Source organism: Anthonomus grandis, chromosome 3 (genome assembly GCF_022605725.1).
Source record: "Anthonomus grandis grandis chromosome 3, icAntGran1.3, whole genome shotgun sequence".
Lineage (NCBI taxonomy): Eukaryota > Metazoa > Arthropoda > Insecta > Coleoptera > Curculionidae > Anthonomus > Anthonomus grandis.
This window is the reverse complement of record NC_065548.1, coordinates 21,379,801-21,404,999: the sequence shown is the minus strand read 5'-3', so window position 1 is coordinate 21,404,999 and position 25,199 is coordinate 21,379,801. Positions and strand designations below refer to the sequence as shown.

At 32.3% G+C, this 25,199-nt stretch overlaps 2 protein-coding genes and 1 long non-coding RNA gene across 8 annotated transcripts in view; 2 read left to right on the top strand and 1 right to left on the bottom strand.

Annotated features, from left to right (window-relative positions):
- The window catches only part of LOC126734567 (RNA-binding protein FXR1), a 46,868-nt gene extending 36,822 nt beyond the window's left edge, over nucleotides 1–10,046 (top strand). Inside the window, exons 11-13 of the mRNA XM_050438257.1 lie at nucleotides 2,493–2,681; nucleotides 2,882–3,052; nucleotides 6,728–10,046. Of these exons, the coding sequence (XP_050294214.1) occupies nucleotides 2,493–2,681; nucleotides 2,882–3,052; nucleotides 6,728–6,900 (533 nt within the window). The 3' untranslated portion in view covers nucleotides 6,901–10,046. The remainder of the gene's footprint in view (nucleotides 1–2,492; nucleotides 2,682–2,881; nucleotides 3,053–6,727) is intronic.
- A 45-nt stretch (nucleotides 10,047–10,091) lies between these two features.
- Nucleotides 10,092–25,199, bottom strand: part of LOC126734566 (rho-associated protein kinase 1) — a 31,088-nt gene continuing 15,980 nt past the window's right edge. For 4 of the 6 annotated variants that reach the window (XM_050438252.1, XM_050438255.1, XM_050438251.1 and 1 more), the window contains 6 exons: nucleotides 18,630–18,833; nucleotides 18,349–18,575; nucleotides 18,058–18,292; nucleotides 17,656–17,823; nucleotides 13,255–13,344; nucleotides 10,092–10,264 (listed from right to left, as the gene is read on the bottom strand). In XM_050438252.1, the coding sequence (XP_050294209.1) occupies nucleotides 10,175–10,264; nucleotides 13,255–13,344; nucleotides 17,656–17,823; nucleotides 18,058–18,292; nucleotides 18,349–18,575; nucleotides 18,630–18,833 (1,014 nt within the window). In that variant the 3' untranslated portion in view covers nucleotides 10,092–10,174. Of the gene's footprint in view, nucleotides 10,265–13,250; nucleotides 13,345–13,979; nucleotides 14,116–17,655; nucleotides 17,824–18,057; nucleotides 18,293–18,348; nucleotides 18,576–18,629; nucleotides 18,834–25,199 lie in introns of those variants that run through there. The other 2 variants (XM_050438253.1, XM_050438254.1) reach the window with 2 other exon arrangements.
- LOC126734568 (uncharacterized) lies at nucleotides 20,877–24,896 on the top strand. The gene is made up of 4 exons (XR_007660085.1): nucleotides 20,877–21,188; nucleotides 21,248–21,431; nucleotides 23,350–23,470; nucleotides 23,612–24,896. It is a non-coding gene; the product is annotated as an uncharacterized LOC126734568 (long non-coding RNA).

The window sequence follows — 25,199 nt, the reverse complement described above, 5'->3', positions numbered from 1 at the left end:
AGATCTTGAGCTGGTGTTGGTTGCACTTTTTTAGAATGAATTTCAGATGTTGAAGAAGAAGTTGAAGCTGTAGTAAAACTGCACAATCTGATTTGCTAATTAAGTATCGCAGTTTGATCGCCAGTCTTTTTCGTGGGAATCTGTACCGAAAAGATTACCATAAAATTAATAATTCTTCGCCTTTTCATTGGATCGATTTATCTTGTTCTATTTTATTGTTATAACATTTTTATATTGATGTTCCATTATTATCATTTTTAATTTTTTGTTATTCTTATGATTATCATTATTGTTGTTTTTATCATTACCATTAATTGCGTTAAATATAGATATAAACAAGCAGCAACTAGTTGCGTTCATTTGAGAATTACAAAAAGTCTACTTAATAATGCGCTGATTTTTGAATTTTGTTGATAAAAATTTTCTAACAATTGGTACTAAGAAATTACTAAAATTTTTAGTGCGAAAATCACAAATTGCTTTATGATTCTGCTAAAAAATGTATAATTCTAATATCTCATGCATAAATTTAATCTGATGTGTAGAATCCTTACTTAAAACTTGTACCTTTAGTTTTCCTATGTTCAGGGTCTGTTCCCATATATTGACCCCCTCTCTATGAAGTTGGAAATTCGGAAAAAAAAAATATACAAAACTTTTGAAGTTTTATACAAAAATTTTGAATTCTATGTAAAATTTTTTTCCTCTTTTAGAAATGTCAAATTTGGACAGATGGTTAGTTGTTTCTTATATGACTTCGTAGTTAAAAAGAGAGGAATTTTCCGATTTCAAATATATATATGGTTTAACAACTTTAAATTAAACCATTTTGGAAATATCGGGCTCCAAACTTTAAAAAGTTAAACCCCAAAAGTTTTGTATACATTCTTTGTTTACATTTCAACTAACCACTAAAGAGGGCCAGGCAATATATGGGGAAACACCCTGTACATGATTTATTGTAATTCTAAGATTAACTTTATTTTTGAAGGTGGTAGACAATGGTACAGTGAAAACATCTTGTCGAACTTGCATTGTCTTATTTATTTAATGTAACACGACGTTTCGGTTGGTAAGTATCTCCAACCGTTATCAAGTGTAAACTGACAGTACAGTATTAAATAGTAGTTTGCTGTCAGTTTACACTTGATAACGGTTGGAGATGCTTACCAACCGAAACGTCGTGTTACATTAAATAAATAAGACAATGCAAGTTCGACAAGATATTTTCAAGATTAACTTTAATTGCACACTTCTTATTTTAAAAAAAATTAGCATAGCAAAAATCATAACTAGTTTATAGCCTCAGTTTTTTTTTGTAGTTTTCGTCACCAATTTCGTGTTATGCACTTAATATGCACACTATGCAATTAATATGCATAGTTGCATGAAATGCATCATCACGATTTGATTTTAAGCCAGTTTTCGTGATAATACATACATAAAAAAGTTTTGACTGTATGTTAACCTAACAACGCAAAGAATGCTAGAAATTCACACATTTTATAATAATCATTTATAATTTTTAAATATTTTCAAGAATATTATATATTATACATTTTATTTGTGCAGTTTATTAGTGAAAACAGGAGTTTGATAAATTATTTTTGTTCGTAAATATACCGAATTTCAGTGCTGAACTTCTTTTTATGGTAGAAAGGTAAAAACATAACAGTATTTTAACAAATGAACATAAAAAGTATGTTTTATGTTCATTTGAAAGCTCTGTGAAAAATGTTTTAGAAATGCTAATAAAAAATGTTTGTTATTAATTTTGTACAAAAACTTAACCTTTTTGAGGACTTTATTCACCATATGAACTATTTGTCTGCATGAAAAAGGTCAACATGCGCCGGTTCTTCTTTGTTGCCTCCAGTTTCAACTTCTCGATTACGTCTTACATATATTTCATAAAATATTTGCCTTGTTTTAAATTTCATTGCTTTTTCACGGACATATGTTGGCGCCGATATCAGAGTAGCAGTTTTTGTACGACAAAGTTAGTTGTTGATATGAATCACTTTTTTTCGACACTGCCTTGGAAACACGCACAAACTCTAACAAAATTGGTATTTGAATATCGCTATGCAAATGTTTACAAAGGTATTCAAGGCATGGAGTCGTTTCTCACAGATGACCAAAAAGCAGTGACAGACGATTCCAATTTGAAATTTTAAACTTTTGCTTTACTTAACACGGGCTCGATAAAGAACGATATCGAGTGACACACCGTCAAATTCAGCCTGGCCACCCCCCCCCCCCCTCCCCTTGTGCGTTTTTTTTTCTTCTAGTACTAGTAACCCAGTATAGGTGCAAATCTATTACTTTAAAAGCGTAAAATAATTTTTATAATTCTAGTATTATAATATATTTTCATTTATTGATTGACGGTAGAAAGGTAAGTAATAACATTAAAGAAAGTATACACATTAATAAAAAAAAACCTCTGGACTAAGTGTACGAAGTATAAATAATTTTTCAATTTTCTACAGGTTCTCGTCACCAAACGCCCGATATAGAAGAACGAGGAGGGCCAGATCGTTGGGACTACTCGAGGGACGGAATGAATAGGCGCGGCGGTAGAGGCCGACGGGGAGACGGTAGAAGAGATGATCGTCGTAGAAACCACGACGAAGAAGAGACAGTCATGGATACTCAAGATGTTTCTAGTGCAGACAGAGGTGATTACATTTAAATGATAACTTTTGCATTTTAATTTTTTTATTCAGTTTTTTTTTTAATTAATTTAATAACTTCCATTCGCAGGACTTTGCCTATATAATAATTTTAAACTATAACTTTTAAGTATCGTTTTTTACTTTTTTTGTCGTAAAGAAATATGCTCATTGCCAAATATTACCATCTATCTATCGTACGATAGAGTCAGTCTCTAGTCAAGAGAGGTCGTGGTCAGAAAGCGGAAGAGGGAGACCGGCCGCCGGACGACGCCGTAGAAGAGGAGGCAGGGGTGGTTACCAGAGAGAACCAATGGATGGCTCCAGGGAACCATACGAACCAGTATACGATGTTGCCAATGATGATCGTACTACAGGTATGACAGGTTTGGGTTGCGATTTTGCATGAGATATAACTCATATCTCTCTCATTATTAATTTTATTGGAATAATCGTTGATTTCAATGTTACTACTTCATAGGGGTACGCCAAAAACTACTTTGTGATTTGAGTCCATCAAGCTTCAAATGAGATTTTCTCCAAAACACAATTAGTGAACTCGTCTCGTTTCAACTCATGTGGTTCAACTGAATAACTATCGATGTTTACTTAATTTTTGAGTACACTTTTCGAGGTGTTCTTCTATGTGCAGAATTGAGAGAAGACAAAAACACGTATTGGTTACTAGGCTGCCATTTTGTATTAAAATTTAATACTAGGATTATTGAAAACATGTCTTCTCATATTTTTTTAAAACTTTCTGAGACATCTTATTGATTAGATGCTTTTTAAACATTGTATGATATTGTAGGTATACTAGGTACTATTACAAGGCTTTTAATAGTTATAATAATAATGATAATCGAATATATTTTCAAACATAAATTCACTTTTATAAGATGCATGCTTTTAATCCTGGCTTTCAGTGTCTGGAGTCCCTTCAAGTCTTACTATCTTAAGTTCCATTTTTGTTCTCTTAAATGTCTCATTTCTACGGCATATCAAGACAGGAGTAAAATTTAGAATATAAATAAGTTGAAGATTTCTAATAAACTTTAATACTACTACTAATTAACTGATTCGTTATTTCTTAAAAACGGTAATAGAGATCTTGACTATATAGGATTTACTAAAATATCTATTTTCGTATTTTTCAAGAAAGGAAAACTCTTAAGATATCGTATGAAATGATTGGAGAAGTGCATTATTCTATAAAATTGTATTGAGTGGCGCCATCCGTACAAGAAATGAAAAGTATAAAAAATTGTAATAACTTTTTTGCATACTTATTACTTATTATTAATACAATTTTTTTATCAATAATTACAATTTCATCCAAGCTTTCTGTACGATGCTAATGCCGCAGTGTGTTTTGTTTTTTAATTGCAAAATCTTCACAACTGGAAAGTTTTGTAAATTTATGTTGAATATTTCTTGATTTAAGACTACTTTTTTTTAATTAAAAAAGCACACCGTGTGTTCTTTGTCACCATACTTTTAAATATTGATAAATTTAGTGAGCGTCTTTATTAAAACTAAAATTTTTGGAACATACAAAAACGTTTTTAAAATACCCTGAAGCAATGAATCCAAAGAGAGGTCACTGCAATGTAAAAATCGTATTTTTTAATTTTATTTTTACTAAATTAAAATTCACTCTTATTAAGGTGGAGAGTAATCGGCCTAAAATCAGTCTTTTTTTGTGTTTACATGGGCAATTATATTCTAACGCATTCAAAATAAACTCGAAATCTTTCCTGAAAGTTTTTAGATTTTACTTTTGTGAACAGTTATTACAATCAATCAATCAATCATATGCTTTAATGTCAAAAAATTACAAAATTTTAAAGACAAAGCTAATAAAACAAAACACACAAAATAAAAAAAATAAATAAATATAATACAAACAAAATAAATACATGCAAAACTGTACAAAACAACAACACAAGTACAATTTCGAGGTATAATCCATAAAAAAAAAATTTAAATGCTTTTTAATAAAGACCTACTGGTATCATAAACGGAGTTATTGAAATTTTCAATCGAATTCTTTCTTCCACAAAAGGCCAACATAAATAAATTAAAACACAGAGCTCTCTAAAACTATCTCATTCGAATTTTCGCCAAAAAAAAATTATCTAGACTAATAACTAACTTAACATACCTTTAAATAATTTTAATTTTAAAAATTGATTGAAATCGGAATATTATATGTTAATATACAAATAGGATGCATTTTTGTATTTTCTAGAGTACATGGCATAGTTTAAAATCTTTATTTGCTTCACTGTGGTGTTTAATATTACATTCACGCGCAATTCTATTTAAAGGAGAAATACTATAGAGAAAAATACTATATATACTACGGGCGCCCAAGCCCGTGCCTCTAGGTGTACATATACGTCGTGCATTAAGCTGTTATTATAGTTTGCCATTCAAGCAAGTATAAATGGTTGGATATTGTGGTACTTTAAAAAATTTATATTGTTTCTTGAATCACTTAATATTACCATTTATTTAGGGCTTCATTTAAGTCTCTTACACTTTGGCGTTTCTGTGATGACTTTGTTCTTTAAAGTCTCCTGAAATGAGGACTTACATTTTTTTGTTACGGATTTCTTCTCAGGTTTCTTAATTATTAGTCATGTTGGGTGGGCAGTATAAATTAAGGAGTATTCTCTTATTCTTCTTATCCGTCTGCTCTATCTTGTCTTAGTATTGTGTGGTTTTTTATTTTAATATGATCAGTTTGTTTTAGGTGTGTTTCGTTCGTTCGATTTTTTCATTTATTATATTTTTTTTTTGTTTTGTTTGAAGGCTGTTAATATTCCATTATAATATTTTTAGTTCCAGAATTATGCGTTCCATTGTAAATTACAGTCTTTGTTTTCTATTGGTTATGTTGGTGTGTAATAGTTTTCCTCATTTGTGGATGGACTTGGAATTGAACTCAGTTTTCTTCACTCCATTTCTATATTTTTTGTTGTTGCATCTATTTCTTTATAACCGCTTTTTAGTAATCGGTAATTAAAGTATTTATTTAAGATTAAATTGGTTAATTGATTAATTTGTTTAAAATTTCCAATTGTTTTGGTGCAGTATCAGGTTTTCCGGATGTTGGCAATCAATCAGTTTTGGGTAGTTTTCTTGGCTGTATTTGTATTTAATTCGTTAAATATTTTGTTTTTTTTTTGGATTGTTGGTTTTTTGTTGTTTTCTGTTGGCAATGTCATATTTCTTAGGTACTCTATTTCTGGCTCCGTAAAATGTTAGGTTTTAAAATGCCATGAGCTGCTGAATTTTAAGTCCTTATCTGTGGGTAGATGGTGTCATGGAAGTGACAGTACACAGATCAGACTCTACTGTACATTCCTCTTTTTCATGTTTTTCTACACATTTGCCGCATCTTTCCCTACTTCTGCATATATTTTTAACATGTCCATATCTTCCGCAATTTCGGCATAAAAGAACTGGACCAGCATATATTTACTTTCGCTCTATATATTTGTTTTTCATGTGAAGATTAACACTATCGATTGTGTTGCGATGTATTCCACTTTACCCTGCTTTTCAGATCTTTTATTTAATCTTCGAGCCTGAAGAATATCGAGTGAACAGGTTTGCTTTCGTTGACTTAATTTCAGGTCATCTTTTGAGATTCTGTTGGTATACTTGTAATGGCCCCTTTACATGTGACAAGGCTAATTGAGTTAATGGTAGTCTTTGTTAAAGAATTCTTCTCGGGAGATGAAGTTGATGCTTGTGCAGTATTGAACTCTATGCCCAATCTGTATTTTTCCTTTCTTGTTATGGTGTCCTGTTTTTTCCAACTCACTGTGCTTCATTGTTCCGCTTTCCCCTAGAAAAACAGAGGATTTTAAATAACACTAATTTACGAATGTGGTGCTGCTCAGAAAAGCGTGCTGCCGCTAAAATGGGCCAACATAAGTCCATTCCATTCCTCGATACATAACAGTGCAAAAGTCGTTTTCCATAAAAAGGAAACCGTCGTTCTCTACCAAATTTCAACTTAAAACCATTCTTTGTTGCAGTACCCAATCATACGGACCCTCCGGTAGACCTGCCGCCAATCAATAACGGTTACCCCAAGCAAAATGGCGCATCGGCTCCCCCACCCAACGGCAATGGAAAACCCCGAACCAACAGACCACCGCGACGCAACGACCGACCCAATGAACCCCTGGTCAACGGCACGTCTGCCTAGAACCAGCCAGACCATCTCCTACCACACTGGATCATTAAACTTCTACTAGTTTTATCAAAAAATGCGCGTCCGTTGAAGCAGGTAAGGGAACGGGTGCTCGTTTAGTTGGTGCAAATTGGTATAAAGATGGTTTTAAATTGATTTATTACTAATTTGACTAGCTTAGCAAGTGTGTACGTGAATGTATCTAGCTTATATTTGTTCTGTGGCATCTAAGTTAAATGTATCTTTTCACACTATCAAAAAAAATAGGAATAGAACTGCCTTAGTTTTGGGTTAAGAGCCTGACGCATATGTTATTTATTTTTCAAGGCAGATATAACGAATGTATCAAAATAATAAATTAGTAGTCATCAAAAAGGTGTGTAAGTTTGAACAAATCCTGCAGCCGTTGGTTTTTTTGGCCGTTTGTGGTCTATGCCAAAAAAACGAAAATGTGTCTGCTCTCTTGACGTTTTTTATGATATTCTGTATTTGATTTACCGAGACAAGCAATACAGTAAAATTTACAAAGCAAAAAATGATAAGTAAATGCTCTACAATTAACTTTACGGAAATGAAGCTGTACAATGGGAAGAAACTTAGAGGGCGTCAAATAATTGGTTTTCTTTTGACTCATGATTTTTTTTTGCCCTGATTGTCTCCCGTTGTTATATAGCTTCGCTCCCAGAAGGTAAATTGTAGAAAGTTTAATAATCTTCATTTGTTATTTTATACATTTCTTTGTACGACTTATGTTAAAGGCAAAAAAATCTAACAAGGTAGATCACATTCAATTGTATGCCCGCTAAGACTTAATGAACGATAAGTGTACAGAGTCAACTAAATTGTAACAAAGTTGCACAGTGTACGACCTTACGACCTTTTTTTACACTAAAAGGTACTTTCGTCTGCTAACAAATCATTATTTCTTATATAATGATTTGTTCATTATTTCTTACCCTGAACTTTAGATTTCACGTAGTAAAAAAGTCTAAGATGGGCAAAGCGAATTTGTTTATTGATTACTTAGAGTATTTCCCCTTTCTCCTAACTACCTCATTTAATAATGTTTTTATTATTTAATCGATTTTTTAAATTTTAGAGATAATAGGAAAGTCAGTTTTAGACAAAAAATTCGAAGGCAAAGAAGATCCAAGCATGGGTCTAACTACTTTGACCTTAAAGCCGTTTTCAAGGTGATTTTTTATATGGTAAATTTATTATACCGAATTTGAATGGTACGCAAAATTTTATATAAACATAATTGTGTATCAAGATTACATAAAGATTAAATTTGCGAACGCGTATGATTAGCTCTGACAGGAGGTTAAAAACAGTAAAAATACTTTGGTCATAAGTTTTCTGGGACGGGGTAGTTCCAGAGCATCGCACTTTGTATAAAGTCCCCTTTATATTAAACTATCCCAGACATGATTACTAGTTTAACTTAACTCGACCTTTCAATATATTTATTCTCGAAAACATTGCAACACATTGTTTGCAACCTCTTTACCTAGTAATTTTTCGTGATATTTGAGGTTTGATTTTTAGAAAGATACTCTTCAAAAAAGGTTTTTTTCAATCTTAACACTTAAATGTTCATATGACGCACGGTAGGAATTTCTAAATAATGCATTATATAAAAAACAATTCTTGTGGAGTCTTTTGTTTTTTGTAGTTAAAGTGGTAAAAAGGTTTTAAATTCAAATAAAAGTGTTTATTATTATTACTATTATCATTAAAATGGCTGCGTTTAGGTTATCAATTTCCGTTCCTGACAAGTTTTGTCTCAAACATTGAGACCGTGAGACAAAAGTGAAATTTTGGATTCATTTCGAATCCGGTATAAACATAACGGATATACATAAATCACTTTGTCCTTAAAAACGGTATTGAGGTCGCGGCTTTTTGAAAAATATGTTAACGACCTCTGCCCAACAACTTTTGAGTTTGTGACTTGAAAACAATTTCTTCGTAAGATTTTGCGTATTTTTCAAATCTGATATAAAAATAAGACTTGCCATATAAGAAGAACCTAAACCTTAAAAACGGTTGGACGTGTCTTCTTTTTTCTGCACTGCCTAAAACTTTTTGTGTTTAATTCAAAATTCTGAGTTATCTCCAATTATGAAATAAAAAAATGCGACATACGTGATTTGACCCAACTATGCTGCAAACACCCTGCTCTCTGATTTTTCCGATTACTTTGAAATAGAGAAAAGTATGTTAAAAAAAAAATAATAGATTAACTAAAAGTTATAATTGAAATTGAATTAATTATAATTAATTTAAAATAATGTTTGTACCATTGCACCAAAAAAAGCACTTGTTCCCGGCGGCGCGCAAATACGGAAACGATATATATACTGAAGAAGACTATTTAATTTCCTTGATTTTGTTTCTCGGTCAGCTACCAAGATTAACGTGTACAAATTTCCCGGAGTAGTGAAAATAAAACAGGGTGGTCATCTGCCCGTCCCTAGATGAGACAACGGACTGTCTTGGTTCTGTGAATCGCCATTTTTCTACATCGTGGGGCGAATTTAGGACACCCTTATTAAGTTTTTTTCTTGCGCATTTTAGGAGGTTTTGTGTGATAGTTTAGGGGGTTCATCTCTTGCTGTGTGTTATTGCAAAGCGGCATTACTTAATTTTGTTTTTATTTTTTAGCACCTTTTAAGTTAATTCGGTAGAGATGAACAGATTGATTTTATTTAAATTTTAGTGCGGAGAAAATTTTTATACTCGTGTCGTAAATTCGTCCATTAATTAATTACAAGACTGCTCAGTGTTTTTAGTGAATCGAAATTGTACGTACAAGGGGAAAATCGCGACTAACTTTCTAGTTTTTCACAAGTTGCGCCTACTCGAATCGTAAGTTTTTAGTTTTAAAGATATATAATGTATTTTATTTATATATATTTTTAAGGTTTGTTCTAGTTTGCAGTGCTGAAAAGGTAACACTTGATACTGGTTATTTTTTTCATTTTAAATGTAAGACTTATTGATGTAAATAATGTAACGGTTTAAATATTTACATTTACGTAAAGTAAGATTTGTCAGGTGCTCTTAGGAATTTGTTGAAAAACACATTTTTGTTCTTATTTATCTGCTGTGTTGAATAACACAACTTTTTGCATTCAATAAAAGACCAAAAAATAAAACGAGTGTTTTAATTTATGGATATTTCTGTCAGTCAATAAAGAAAAAACTAAAAAAAACTTTTATTGCTTTAAAAATGTAAAAATATAAATAAAAATATTGATTCTTACAAATAACTATTTGGCATTAATCACTTCCAAGGAGGTTTGTCAAATTTCGGGTCCCTTGTTCCTGCCTTAAGAGTAGTAGATGATTCGTATTTATTTGTTCTTTCGAGGTCCTAGAAATGAATTATAATAAGAATTTTTAGGGCAATGAAACTTTGTGATATATTCATCAATTATTGGTGCATACAGGCTTATTTTTGTTTTATTTGCATCTATAGCCATAGGTGTTACCATAAATATTAGAAAAAAATCATATCTTGATAACATACAAAAGTATTCTCATAAGTCAAATTAAAAAATCTTTTAATCTAGTGGAGTAAGGTAGATATTGCATATGTACATAAAAGTGTGTTAACATTTTGCGCAGAGTCGGACAGTGTAGTTATATTCCAGTCACACAAGGAAATCCTATCGAAGAAAGCCAACAAACCTCAATGGCGTCAAAGGCCTATACAGCGCGGCTCTTAATTGTTCTCCCCCTCCTTTTATCGTTTGAATGCGTTTATATATAAATTTGAAATTTTGCACACATCATTAGCAACTTAAATACTACTTTTTGGTCCCTAGCTCATTTTGGAAAACTTCAAAATGGCGGCGATACGTCATTTTGAAAAATAAAATTAAATAGAAAAGGAGGTCATGCGATACATCGTTTAAAAGCTCCCACTGAATGCTTTATAGTCCTAGAATATTAGGTCGTTACTTCTACCCATAGCAAAATGGTATACTTTTAAAATCTTATTTTTCGCATTCTTATTTTCTTTACTACACATTATTATATCCTTACTATTGTTATTTACTACATATACCCTTTTATTTAACAAAAATATTTAGTTCAAAGTTCGCATGAACACCAACGGCGAATATAAAAATTGTGTATGGGAAAAATACTACTGATTATACGCTTGAAAAGTGCGTACCAATTTTCAGAAAAATACCTAGAGGTGTATCAAGATTTATCGAAAAAAGTAAGTTTTTTCTTTCAACTTGTTTCAATGTCTCTAAAATTCATAAAAATCTAAGGCGTTTAAGACAGATGTTGATTGATTTCGTCCAAGCACCCTCAATTTTGTCGCAATATTAAAAAAACACCCTGTATATTGCAAAAAACATTGATTTTGGATTTTAAGCCATTTAATTTCGGTTGTGAAAAAGGTTAACATTTTTTTCTTTTATAGGGTGACTTTTGCAACAAAAAATGATTATCCTCTTCGCCGTTTGCACAGCGAAAAATAAGACCAAGTTTACTTTTTTTCAATGGACTCTTGGATACTTTTTATTAAAACGAGAAGTCTTTAACTTTCCAATAAGAATTTATTACAATAGCATAATACTCTTTAAATAGTTTTTTTCTGAGTCGCATTCGAAATCAAATCTGTAGAGACCATAATATACAGGGTCGGGAGGAACACACTAAACTCCAGGTAAGTATTGTGCAATTTGTACAGGTGAAAATAATTTTAAAAAACCCATATGTTCTTATGCCATTCTCATTTGTTTTCAAAATAAGCTGTAATTATACAAACGAATAAAATTTCCTACATTGACATGGTCTTAATTATGGCGCTGTTTTAACAAATGTTCAAAAATACCACCATTAACCTCTAAACACATTCTACTTTAGCTGCGAGAGGTTTTTGTTTACATATTTGTATATTCTAAATTGGAATAGATATATTTTATACTACTTTAATCGTACAAACTCGAAAATAAACGCGTTAAACACACCAACACTGATACTAACACAGGTCAGAACAACAAAACTAACCCAACAATCGGTAGCTAAAGCATTTGTGATAAGAAGCGGTATACTTAAAACATTTTAATTACGCGCTACATATATTAGTTTTTAATATTTATTTTCACGAGTACAATACTAAGTTGGAGTTTGGCACGTTCATCCCGCCTCACCCTGTATTTCATAAGGGAATATCAATAAAAACTTTTTCTTTTAGACATCTCCACAGTAAAATATGTAAAGTGGTCGCAGAATTGTCGAGAGCAACGCTCGTCTAAAAAATTTTGTTTCGTCTTGAGGAAATTGGACGCAGAACAATACTGCTTATGGGAAGCTGCCCTAAGTAAAACCGGAGTCTACGATTGGTTTTTGACGTTTTAAAAATGGATAAATTATAATTAAAAACCAACCCGGACTAATCAGAACGCTTGTTAACGTCAAGAAGGAAGGAAAACGAACGAATTCTGTGATCCCTGGAATATAGTAAAAGGGAGCACATCCCAGCCCACCTACGCCTGGTTCTCACTTCATGACAAGGAGTCGATCCACACGGCCTTATCTGTAGCAGCTTTTGACTAAATTCGGTTGCCCTTCTTACCGGATTTCTAAATTCAAAAGAAACATAAAATGAAAGCGTTTCGTCACTGTGGAGGAGATTAAAGAAAAATCACTAAAAAGACTAAAGAACGTCCCGATAAGTGAATTTTAAAAATGTTTTAAACAGTGGACGACCATTTGGAGAGGTGAAGTTTGATCAAAGATTTGAATGTCAATATATTTGGTGTAAAAATTATGAGAAAAAAAAATCTTCCGATATTTCTTTTTTTGGTAGATATTCTATATATTCTATAGTGAATAATAAAATAGAAAAAACAGTAGTATTAGTTCGACCTTATTTAAAAATTGTTTAAACAGACTTAAAGATATTCAAAGAGAATCAACTTTTCTTTTAAAGGCTCTTTTTCCTATACTCTGGTAATCACCGTAAGTATAGGTGCAAATATGAAAAATAGCCCTAATAAGAAAATAAAGTATTAAAATAGTAGAGATTGATACTCTAATTTCATATTTTCGTCTAGAATCGATCTCAACATCTAACATTTGACGGTCTCAAAATCTAGTACCGCCAAATGTTTGGTCCTGCCAATGCTATCTTTTTAATACTTGAAATGATCCAATTTAAAAAAAAGGCGTTTTGATGATAGTGTCATTAATAAAAAAAACAGTAAAAGATTATTTGGAAGGTATACTTAAATGTCTTTTCTACTTGGATGTATGTTATGGATTTTTTTCTCAATAATCACTCTATTTAAAACATTCTAACCAAATGTTTTTTTTGTAAATAGAAAATGTTTACATACTTACGCCAGGATGCCAGCTGGCTCTTTCCTGGTTTTGTGCAACTCCAGGGTTTTCAGAGCCAGCCAGAGGCTGTCCGGGAGGTTTATCAAGTAGCTGCAAAATAATTAATAAATATTTAACTTTCTTGCGTTAAAATTATATTTTGTTAAACTGTTAAAGATACAGGCTGGACCAAAAGAGGAAAAGGTTGCTGAATCAAGTGCCTATAAATAATCTCATCTACTTCTTTGAACTCGGAATAGCAATGAATATAAAAGGAAAAAAATAAAAAACCGCGTTTTATAAAATTTGTTATATCTTGTTTATTATAAAATATACAATACCAAAATTTTCAAAATGGGGGTAAGAAATGAGCTTGAATTTGAAAATAAAGTAAAAAATAATCTGGGCCTGCTATGTCGAATGAGGCCGAAGCCAACTTTCGTTTTTCTGTTGGGCACTATTCCGAGTTCAAAGAAGTAGATGGGAGATTATTTATAGGGACTTGACTGCATATCTTTTTCCTCGTTTAGTTCACCCTGTATCTTTAACAGTTTCCAATATTTTTTTGTACATAAACTGGACACCCTGTATAGTAAATTATTATGTTTTTAATAAAAATAAAAATTTTAGATAAAGATTAATTTCTAATTTGAAAAAACATTGTAAAACTAAGAAAATTTTGGACATCTTAATTTTTTTAAATACGACATTCATATTGCACTAACATTTCGACGTTTTAGAAAATAATGCGAAACATTTATAGGTATATTTATATTTATTACAATCATTTTACAATACGCGAATATGTATAGAGTAAAAACTGGCAATCTTCTGAACTGTTTGGGGTATCTTGCTAACAATGCATACTACAAAATGGGTACCCTAAATTAAAAAAAAAAACTGCTAATATTTAATACTGCTTTTGAACTTTTAACACCAAAATTGATCATCTTAGAAATAAATTTAGACAGACATTAGCCTCTAGCGAACAAATCAACCGCTTAAGTACGCACTATATCCCTTAATGATATTTCAAATTACTTGCACAATTCGCAAGACAAAGAAAATAAAGTCTAAATTAATATAGCACGCCCTTCACGAGATGTCACTGAATTAAAGCCCTGTTCGACATATTTTGATTATTTTTTAGAGTGAGATTTTTATTTAAAAAAAAATTAAGATCATTTTATTTGAATTAGGTTTTTATAATTGTACTCCACAGAAGTTTAAGTTTGGTAAACTCCAATATGCTCCATAATCGTCAGCTCGTCCACACGTGAAGATAATGTCGACCTACTCTTCATTGGCTAGTGTAAATGCCATTTCACAATAGTGTCCAATTCAATGTGAAGGAACTCGATTTAAAGAACGGTCGATGCACTCAAAACGTAGAAGTTCGTGATAAACATACACAGTTAGTTGCAAGAGCAGATGTTAAGCAACAAGAGAGTAAGTCTTAATCCAAAATTTGTTTCAAGTCCAGTTCAGAGATCTATTAGAATCTTTGATGTGTCGCAGATGCCGCACTAACTAGTCCATGTGCCTATGTCGTATTTATTGTCGCATGATATACATGTTTAAATGGCAATATTTTATATTGTCTATCTATAAAATCATGTTAAATATACGTAAAACCCCATGTTTTATCTATTTTTTTATTTTCTTTCAAAAATGTCCATTTTTAGAAAGAAAATAATATCACAAGAAAATAATATCAAAAAATTGACCGCCATAAAATCCAAGCATCTTACAAAATATTTTAAACACTTCCAGCACTCACAGACTTGTCACCTCTTTTTAGCCAAACCTAGTGCGATTCCTACTTTAGGCTGAGCAAGTTATTGTGTATCTCTTTCTGTCCCACTGATTTTGAGAATTACGGGGCCGTACCCAAATAAATTTTAAGCTGTTTTTGTATTACTTTTGACCTGTTTTTAAAGAGATCTTTAAGGATGGGTCTATCGCCTTTAAAATAGTTGTTGGATGGGCCTATCACCTTCATGGGGGGTCATGTGGAGGTTATTATTATTTGATAGGTTTTGCCGGTTTTGCTTTTTTTTACACGTTTATGAATGTGGAGAATTTAGAATTTGGCCTGTATTCGTCTAAATTTTTTGCAGTTTTTACTGTGAGGAAGTATTTTTTTATATTAGTATTTGCGGATTTGTTTTGGTATTATACCTAAAGACCTTAAAATATTCCGACCCTGGGAAAATAGGCAGGAAAATTTGGCAAATGAAGGGGAAAGTGTTTGTGCGGGCTTATGGAGACCGTGGGTGCACAAGAAAGACAATAACATTTGTGATGAAAACAATAAGAGTGATCCGGACAGTGATTTAGACTTACATAGTTCTGATAGTTCATTCTAGTGTTGAGGAAGCAAAAAGAAGCAAGGGAAATAGAAGCTACAGGGGAAAATTTAGTCACTTTTAAAACGTAATTGTTTAAGTACAGACGCCAAACAAATTTATCTAAATGTCTATAACAATCTAAGGAATGATCCTCAGTTCACAAATGATTGTAGTGCTTTGCAAAAAACAGCGTTTTTAACAGGGGTTCCCTATAGTACAATATGCCTGTAAAAAAGGGATTAAAGACAGAATAAAGAGGAAACATGCAGGACAATCAAAGGGACTTGACACGGATATTGCCAAATTGCTAAGGAAAGTTGTGTATTCGAAATACAAAAACAATTAGGTTTTTGTATTTCTGACCATAGAGATGGTTAAGGACACCTTATCGGCAAGGGACAAACATTTCTCAGTCTCAACCTTGCGGAGATACCTGATAAAACTTGGATTTAAGCTTAAGATGGTTAAAAAAAGAGCTGCTGTAATGGAATTGTCCGGTAGTGTGTAGAATATTTGAAGAAAATTTAAAAATGTTGGGAGGAAGAAAGATCCATATATTATTTAGCCGAAACATGGTTTGATACATTTATGATTGATGTATGATTTCCATTCTCTGGGAAGAAGTCCCTTTTTGCCATAGTAAGAAAATCTTATTTTTATTAATTAAACAAGTTTAAAGTTTTGTTTTTTTCAGCTTATTACCCCTGGTTGTCCTTCAGCAACACAATAAAGTATATATAATGTAATGCTTTAATATCCATATGCTGATGTGCGAGATGAAGTTGGAATCCATAGTGGCAACAGAGAAACTGTTTCCTTCCTTAATGGAAGAAACTGCTAAAGAACAAAGGCAAAAAAACAGAATTTAGAAAATTGTATTAACTCTTTGGGCCAGATTCAAAAGAGTGGTTTTATAAAATTTATTAAAGTATTTAGTATCCTCACTGTAGTTTTAGGATCCAGTATACTTACTTACTATAGAGATAGGGGTTTTCATGAGTATTTTAATATAATAATATCCATATGTATTATTAAAAAAAAAACAATAATAAAGGACATTGAATATGGCAGCCAAAATCCCCATTAATAATCACCACCAAGTAAAAATAAATCTCAATACCGAAAAAAGAAAATATATAAAATTTGAAGACAAACCATAACATTTTACCCTTTTGTGTCAAAAAGTAAATCTTTAATGCCTTAATCAACAGAATAAATGGGCCTAAGTTATTCGTACCACCTATTCTCTCATCACTTGTTATAAACACCCCACTGATGGCGCTAAAAATTAAACTTATTAAATTACATTTTTTCAATTAAAAATTTTTGGGTACTCATTTTACGTACTTAAATCTTATAGTTAAATTAAATATTATCTTGCTATTAACTATCCTGAATTTCTAACTTAATAAAACTAAACCCAAAAATCCCGAATAATAAGGTTTTAAATAATAAATTTTAAGGCCGGACCTGTGCAACTTTTCACGCTTGAGTGCACGGCTGTGACTGAGGTCAGACGTCTAACAAAATAGTACCTGGGCGCATGTAGTCAAATTTTACGAATCAAATTTATAAATTCTTAAAAAAATACTTAAAACATTTATTTATTTAATCAAATGATTAAATATCGCTTAGAATATTACTTTATGACTCTTTCCACATAAAATTTTGCGATTTAAACATGCATGTCATGTGATAATACAAGCAACACCGGCACACGGACTATTCGCGGCACATCAAAGATTTTAATAAATCTCTGAACTGAACTATAGCTGTACTCTTTCACAATAGAGGCTCTAATTTTGAGAAATAAAAAATCCACATAAAACATAAAATAAAGGGCAGTAACAAGACGTATTTTTAAAAGTATTTTTTCAAGCACCAAACAAGTATGTTATTTCGACTCTAAAAATATTGTTCACGTTTCAAAGTATTTTTTTCTCTCAGTTAACACAGATGCTTGGAATTCATTAAATAAACATAATGTGTTACTGAATAAGAGTGAAATTTGGGTATTTATTGGGAAAAAATGCAAAAGTTACAAATGCAAATTTAGAAAACTCAAACTTACCATGTTAATATATTTTTGTATATCACTCTCAGTCTGTTTCGGCCCTCGGCTTGACACAGGAGTTTCATCGTAGTCAGACATGACGTCAAAGTCATGGTCCAATTCCTTTCTTAAAACTTTGTGAGGTTTATTCGAGTAAGCTTTACTCGAAAACATATTTGAAAGTGCCTATAACAAATTGAGATTAAAATATCGATTAACAGAAAGTTTTCATGATATAAGTTTGGGTAATAGTGGTAATTTGTGCGGCAAAAAACCTCAGTTTAGAGCAACGTTTCGATATTTATTGAGACAATGGGACAAATTTATTTGAGTTTCCTTGCTGCCCAAATTTCCAGTATTACCTGAGATTAAGTTTTGTTAAACGGGCATCACATTAATTGCTGTTTCCGCGATACTTACGCCATTGTCATTGCTAAGTGGAGAGGGACTACTACTGATCATTTTTAGAGCCTCGTTCCACTGAGATTCCATTACTTTCTGTAATTGTTTGGCAATTTCTGCCCGCTTTTCGGGTAAATGTGCCAATTTGTTTTGAAGAGTTTCCAATTCTTTGTTGGCATGAGAGAGCTGCATTTGATAGAGCCTGATTTCTTCTTGATGCTTTTGTTCTAATAGTTTGATCTCTAATCCACACCTAAATATAATAGAAATAAAATAACACACCATTACCATAGAGATAAAACTGCTTACTTGTCAGATATTTCTTTAATATGATTGGCCGCCGTTTTCGCCATTGACAGTTCCTTTTTCTTAATCTCCTCCAAACAGTTTTGTCTTTCTTTATCCAACTGACTTTGCATCTCCTTTCTTTTATTTTCCACAATAAGTTCTAATTGTCCTTGGTAGAAGTTTCGCAACTCTAGTTTGGTATTTTCGACTTTTTGCCTAGCTTGCTCCAAGTCCTCTGTTAACTTTTTCTAGAAAAGATTTTTATTTTTCTACTATATTTCATTTACAATATAACAATATACCTCGTTGACTTTGTACATTTGTATTTCTGCTCCAAGTTTTTTCTTCTGCTCTGTTAGGTTAATAATAGTATTTGTACTCTCGCGAAGATCAGCCTCCAAGTTGGCACACTCTTTTTTTACTGAAGTAAACTCGATTTGGCATAATTCTACAGCTTTTCTGCTTTGAGTCACTTCTTCTTTAGCATTGTTTAATATAGTTTTGCTCTAAAACATGCCAAAAATTAACGATCACCAAATCTTGATAGTACACTGCCGTCCTAAATTAGAAAAAATGTAGAACTTCATATCTACATTTTTTAACATTGTATTATCAAAAATAGAACATGATCGTTCATTTCTTGTTCGTACATAACAAAGACCACGTAGTTTTTACTTATATTTAAATAAAATTACACCCCATGCATAAAATAGCCACTATTTTAAGCAATAATTAATTTAGTATTTTGGTCTAAATCAATTAGTGAGTAATTTTATTATGGAGCGTCCATATTATGGGTTGTGCACTAAATATTTTTTGAGAAAAAAGTACTATGCCACGGCCTTCTCTTAAAAAAAAATTATTTTTAAACTCCTCATTTAATTTTTAATAATTAAATAGGTAATATAAGCCCCCCTTAATCAAGAAAATGATGACCTATATTTATGCTTGTACCTAGACCCTAAAAGCTGAAAATAATTTGGGAAAAACTCAAATAACAATCCATAGTTCCACCAGATTGTTATAATCATCCAAGAATTTACATAGTCACTTCCATTTATATAAAAAAAATTAAATTCCACTGAGATATTTAAATTTAGATAATTATTCAAAATGTAATACTGTAGTAATTTTAAGTAAATAAAAAAAATTGATAAAAGAATTAAGAGTTACTTGAGGTATGCTTAAGGCGAGGAATTAGTAAGAAAAAAAAACAAATCCGCACTGAACTACTGTTTAAGGGGTAAATCCAAAACGTGATCACGTGTTGTTTACAAGAAGTATATGTTTGGAGCCTAATTCACAATACCTCACTGGCCCTAAATACCGTTTACAAACTCTAGTCAAGTCACATTAATCTAAATAAAACTTTTAAATAGTAAGGTTCGAATTTGAAAGCCTATTAATGGTATGTTGGTGCAATAAAACCTATTAACCAACAACCAACATTATGACTAATATGTTATTTGTAGCAAGTAGCCGATCCCTTACAAGGTGATCCAGGCTCAATGTCAAAACCAATTATGTCGATGCTCGACTCAAATGAAGACCCTCAGGTTAATGTTAATAGACTTAGCAAGAACCCCTTAACGTTTTTGTTTTACATAAAAGAAAATAAACCCATAAAATTCAAATTAATAAATCAACCCCCAACCCTAAATCAACCGTTCAATAGAGAAAAATAAAATAAAATGTGCAAAAACTTGCGTGTCCTCTAATCTCTTGTGTATTTTGGCTAAGGTAGCTTAACTCGACAGCTCTGGAACCAGTCAGCTACAACCAGGGTAACGACCACATGGGCAAGTCGATTTCAGGCAAGTTCCAATCCAAAATCGCAGAGCCACAGTACAATGCTCAGTCCAGGCTGTGTTGAGGCTCACTTCAGCCGGTCTCCAACAGTATTGGGATGACCAGAAGAAACCAGAGAATAGGAAGAGACCAGAGAATAGGGGAGATAATGAGAAAAAGGAGAGGCCTCTAAAATAGAGGACAAAAAAATCAGTAAAATAAACACACAATCAATTCTATGGCAATTACCAACATGTTGCTACATACCTAAGGTGGTGAGCGAGGCCTAGCGTCTCGTTTTGTGGTTAGAAAATTTCAAAATCCCATAAATGGTGTGGGAGCAGCCGACCAAATCCAAAAATATCAGGTCAATCCGAAATCCTCTCGGCTACAACTTCCCACTAGACGTTCATCAAATTAAACCCCAAAACTTGGGAGGAATATTTTTCCATTCAACCGAATTCCCGGCAAGATGAACTTAAAATTTCCTTAAAATCACAAAATGTCGACTGTTCTTTCTGATAACGGGATGGCTACAGGCTGAACAAGGAACTGACAACTGACCAGACAGTGACAGGTGCCACTGGCAGTGAACTTGTCACTCTCTCTCTTCGACACAATCTGACCCTGCCTCTTGGTGCAAACTTCGCGGAGCCTCACTCTATCAAAATAGAAATTCCGCAATACCACAGCAAAATGATACTGCTCGAATACTAAAACATGGAAAACTAACAAAATTTTCCCAACGGGGCTACGAAATTCCAATTTTCCTCTTACGTCGCTCTGCCTGATTTATGACGCTCCGTCATCCGCCAAATGGAAACCAAACTTTAATGGGAAACAGCAATGCTGCCAAACCTCCACAACAACAAGTGTGTCAATAGTCATTACTGTCAATCACAGTCACTGTCAATCGGCTAGTAGGGTTAGAAACCAGATGTCAAGACACGTTTATTTACTAAAACTTAACTTGAAGAATTGAAGGGAAATATAGCAAGCAAAACTGGGGAGGCCAATTTCAAATCAATTAGGATACCTTGCCCAACATGATTCCGCTATAGAAGAAAGTATTTGTAAGTTTTCCTATACTAACGGATCACCATCTAAAAGGTCTTATTTACTCCACTCATAGCGCAATCTGTGGCACAACAGCACCCTCTAGAAGTCCCTCCATACCCCAGACATATACCGGCCTCATAGAAACTCTTGACAAACAAATCAAAGGTCAGAAAGTTCCCAACACCAGGTATATGAATAGGGACTAAGGAAACATAATACGACTAACTCCGCAGAGGTGTGCTGACAGGATAGGGTAGGTAAATACATTCCTAAAAATAATCAAACCCCAAAAGCCTTAAAAAAAAAGAAATTGCATTACTATCAAACCCCAAATTCCATTTATAAAACTGTAAATCACTCAACCCTTTCAAGCCGATACCAAAACCCATAAACTTTTGCCCGAATTTATATGAAATCCCATGTTACATGCTTAGGGCAAAATCTGCATGTAACAAAAAAAAGTAATAATAATTACTTCATGATCAATTTCCTGAAAATGTAAAGAATTACAAGAAAAACCAGTGATGTACACTATTCTTTTTTTAAAATGTTTAATTTAAAGCCATGGACGCCAATAGCGAATATAAAAATTTAAGTTTTTATATTGAATAATGGTTCTGGATGGAAAGAAACTGCGCGCCAATTCAGAAAAATATCTACATTATACCATCCTACACTTACACACCAAAAATCCAAGACGTTAAGGACATTATTATGTTGATAGGCACTTTTTTGGTTTCATCCAAGAACTATGTTATTTTTTTATTATGCATCGAAAACCTTTATTTACAACGTTTAGTTCAAAAGTTATGACACATTAACTGTTTTCTTTTGTTATTATTATTTAAAAGCATATGTTCTGTAGATACAGGATTCTGACGTAAAGCGGCAGAACAATGAACAATTTTTTCAATGTAAGGAAACGTCTTTCGGGATGTAAATTAGTAATAGAGGCCGTAAAACAATGCGTAATTTACTATTTTACTCGATTTAATCTCTGTTTATCTCTGAGTTACTGGTTTTTGTTGCTGCAAACCGAAACTTATAATAATTATAACAATTAAAGGGAAATCGAAAGTTAGAAAAAATTTCAATTTTTTTCAAAAAAGCCAAGAGAAAATAATTAGAATGCGATTTTATCAAGCAAATAAAGCAATCTTCCTTTCATTTCACTGACTTATCTTTTATGATTTCTCTTATTCCGTATTCTGTAAAACATTTTTCGATACGTTATTGATAACTCCGAATGTAATGTTACGAGAGACAGCTAAATTTCTAAATAAACGCCCACATTTTAAGCTTTATCTTTAAAATTTGTTGAAAATAGGGAAATCGGGGGCGTTAGACTAGCAAACATATAAAAAATAAATAACATATAAAACTGCAAGATTTTCTTTGAAGTCACTTAATTTTATCTTCTACTGTAAATCTTAATATATTTATCTTCTAATAAAATGCGAGAACAGATTTCTATAACATGTATATACCGGGTGACACAGAAAAAAGGGAACACTGAATAACTTTTTTACTTTTCAAGATAAACAAATGACATTTGATATATCGATAGAATAGTTGAGGAGCAAAGTTGCAAAACGCAGTTTGCCCAAATTTTCACATTTTGAACTAAAGGTGGCGCAACATTATTTAACCGAATTTCTATCATTTCACATCACTTTGGACGTTCAAATCGAATTTTGTACCATTTAAAATATATTGCGAAAATCCCCTAGACATGCAAAATGCATTTAGTCCATCACCTTTAGACAAACAAAAAGTATTTTGTCCACAAGACAAACAAATCGCGTTTGGTCCAGATGTAAACATGTTTGTTTCATAACCTAATTTCTGTCGGTGTGGTTTTAGTTTATGTACAAGTATTTTGTGTTTGTTTCATAACTTTTTCGTGAAGTTTAAATCACAATGGAGTCTGTAAATGGTGAGCACATTGTTGATGATAGTGACCGGGGTAGCCGAAAGCGACAAATTAATTTAACAACTAGGGAAAGACATTTTTTAATACTTATTTCTTTTTGTTACGACTTTATACTATTTTAAGGTATTCAAACCATGATCCCGATTTAGAGCAATTTGATATAGCTTGCAACCATAAAAATAATTCAAATTTAAAATGTCAGCAAGTGAGCCGAGAAGATGTAATTAAACTTTTTTTTATAGAAAATCCAATAAAACCGTTCAAGATGGAGTTTTAGCCAGTTACATTACTTTAGATATACCTAGACGAAAAAGGTGTCGCAAGGCTGATGGAAAACCTCACTCTTTTGCAGTAAAATATTGCGTAAGTTAAACTAAAAGTGCTCAAATACCCACGCTGTAGTATACATTTATTTTTATTAAAAAAAAATATGGATTTGAATTTTTTTTACCTATTAAAATTAAATATTTTTTTAGTTTGAATGTTTCACCAAATTTTTTTTAGGTTTTCGTTAGGCAACAAAAAATGCAGGTTTGTCAGAAGTTTATAATGGCTATTTACAATGTTGGTCAGAGGAGGGTGAATACCATTTGCAGGAAAGTGCAAAGTGGGGAAACAGTTTTAACAGAAAAAGGGGGAGGCGATAGACGCACTTTTAAGTTTGTGGATAAACTGAATGCTGTAAGGTCTTTTATTAGTCAGTTACAAGGAAAGGAAAGCCACTATGGCAGAAAAGTCTCGACGAATTTATGTATCATCAGAATACAACATTTCTATACTTTGGCAATTATATAACAAAAAAGCACCAAATAATCTGAAAGTAAATTACAAATATTTCAGCCGGGTGTTTAGTAAATACTTTAATATAGGATTCGGTAGTCCCGCTAGTGAAGTCTGTAGCTACTGCGTTAGAACACAAACCAAAATTGGTATGTCTCGAATTGCTACACAAAAACAAAAGTTATCTACTGAACTAAAAGTGCATAAATTCGGTGCATCACAATTTCATAAATTATTGAAAGTTGAAGATCCCAATACAATTTCATATTGCTTTGATCTGTAACAAGTTTAGGTATTACCCAAGGTCCCTATTCAGGAGGCATGTTACGCCCAACAGCTGTTAATACACTCTTTTTGAATTACTAAACTTAATTGCAAAGACTCAGTATTCTATACGTGGATGGAGCACCAAGCAGGTAGAGGGCGACTGAGATATCTTCTGCTGTTATCGGTTTTTTGAAAAAACTTACATTTCCAGACAATGCGACAAAAATCCGTTTTTTTGCAGATGGGTGTGGAGGACAAAATAAAAATAATCATGCTGTGCATGCTTTAATGTTTTGGCTTCAAACGTTTTCATGTAAGCAGATTAGGAACATAGAAGTTATATTTCCAATTAGAGGTCACTCTTATCTCCCCGCCGATCGTATCTTTGGACGCATTGAAAAAAACTTAAGGTCTCATAGTATTATAAAAACTCCAGATCAATATTGGGATATCTACACCAAAGTGGGTGGTGTACAAAAACTTGGAACTGACTGGCATTTACTTGACATAAAAAAACTTTTGCTGCATCTGAAAAAAGTGACTGGCATTCATTCTTGTCGAAGACTTTCGTTAAAGAAAAAAAGTTCCACCCATAATATTTTGCTGAAAACTGAGTTACTATATCGCAATTCAGATGAGACAAAAAAGTTTTAATCACTCCTAAAACCACGAGCAAGATTCGATCAAAGAGAATTACAGGAATTAGGTTTGGGTCATAAAATAAAGGGAAAAAAGTAGATAGTTTAAAAAAATTATTGGCATTATTATCTGGAGAAAACTGGAATCAGTATCCAGAATTGGAATGGTTAGTTCCAATTTTAGAAGGCCAGTGTGAGGTTGAAACCAATGTTGAAGAAAGTGAGGACTGTGACTGTAACGATACGGAAGATGTTAATTTCATTTGAGTTTGTTAAAAAATTAAAATACTGTTTAAAGAAAATGGTTCTTCATTTTTTGGTGGTAATTTTACCCAAAAAGATTTTTCCAAATGACAATCAAAAGGCATTTTGTCCACTATAGACATGCAAATAGCATTTTGTCCATA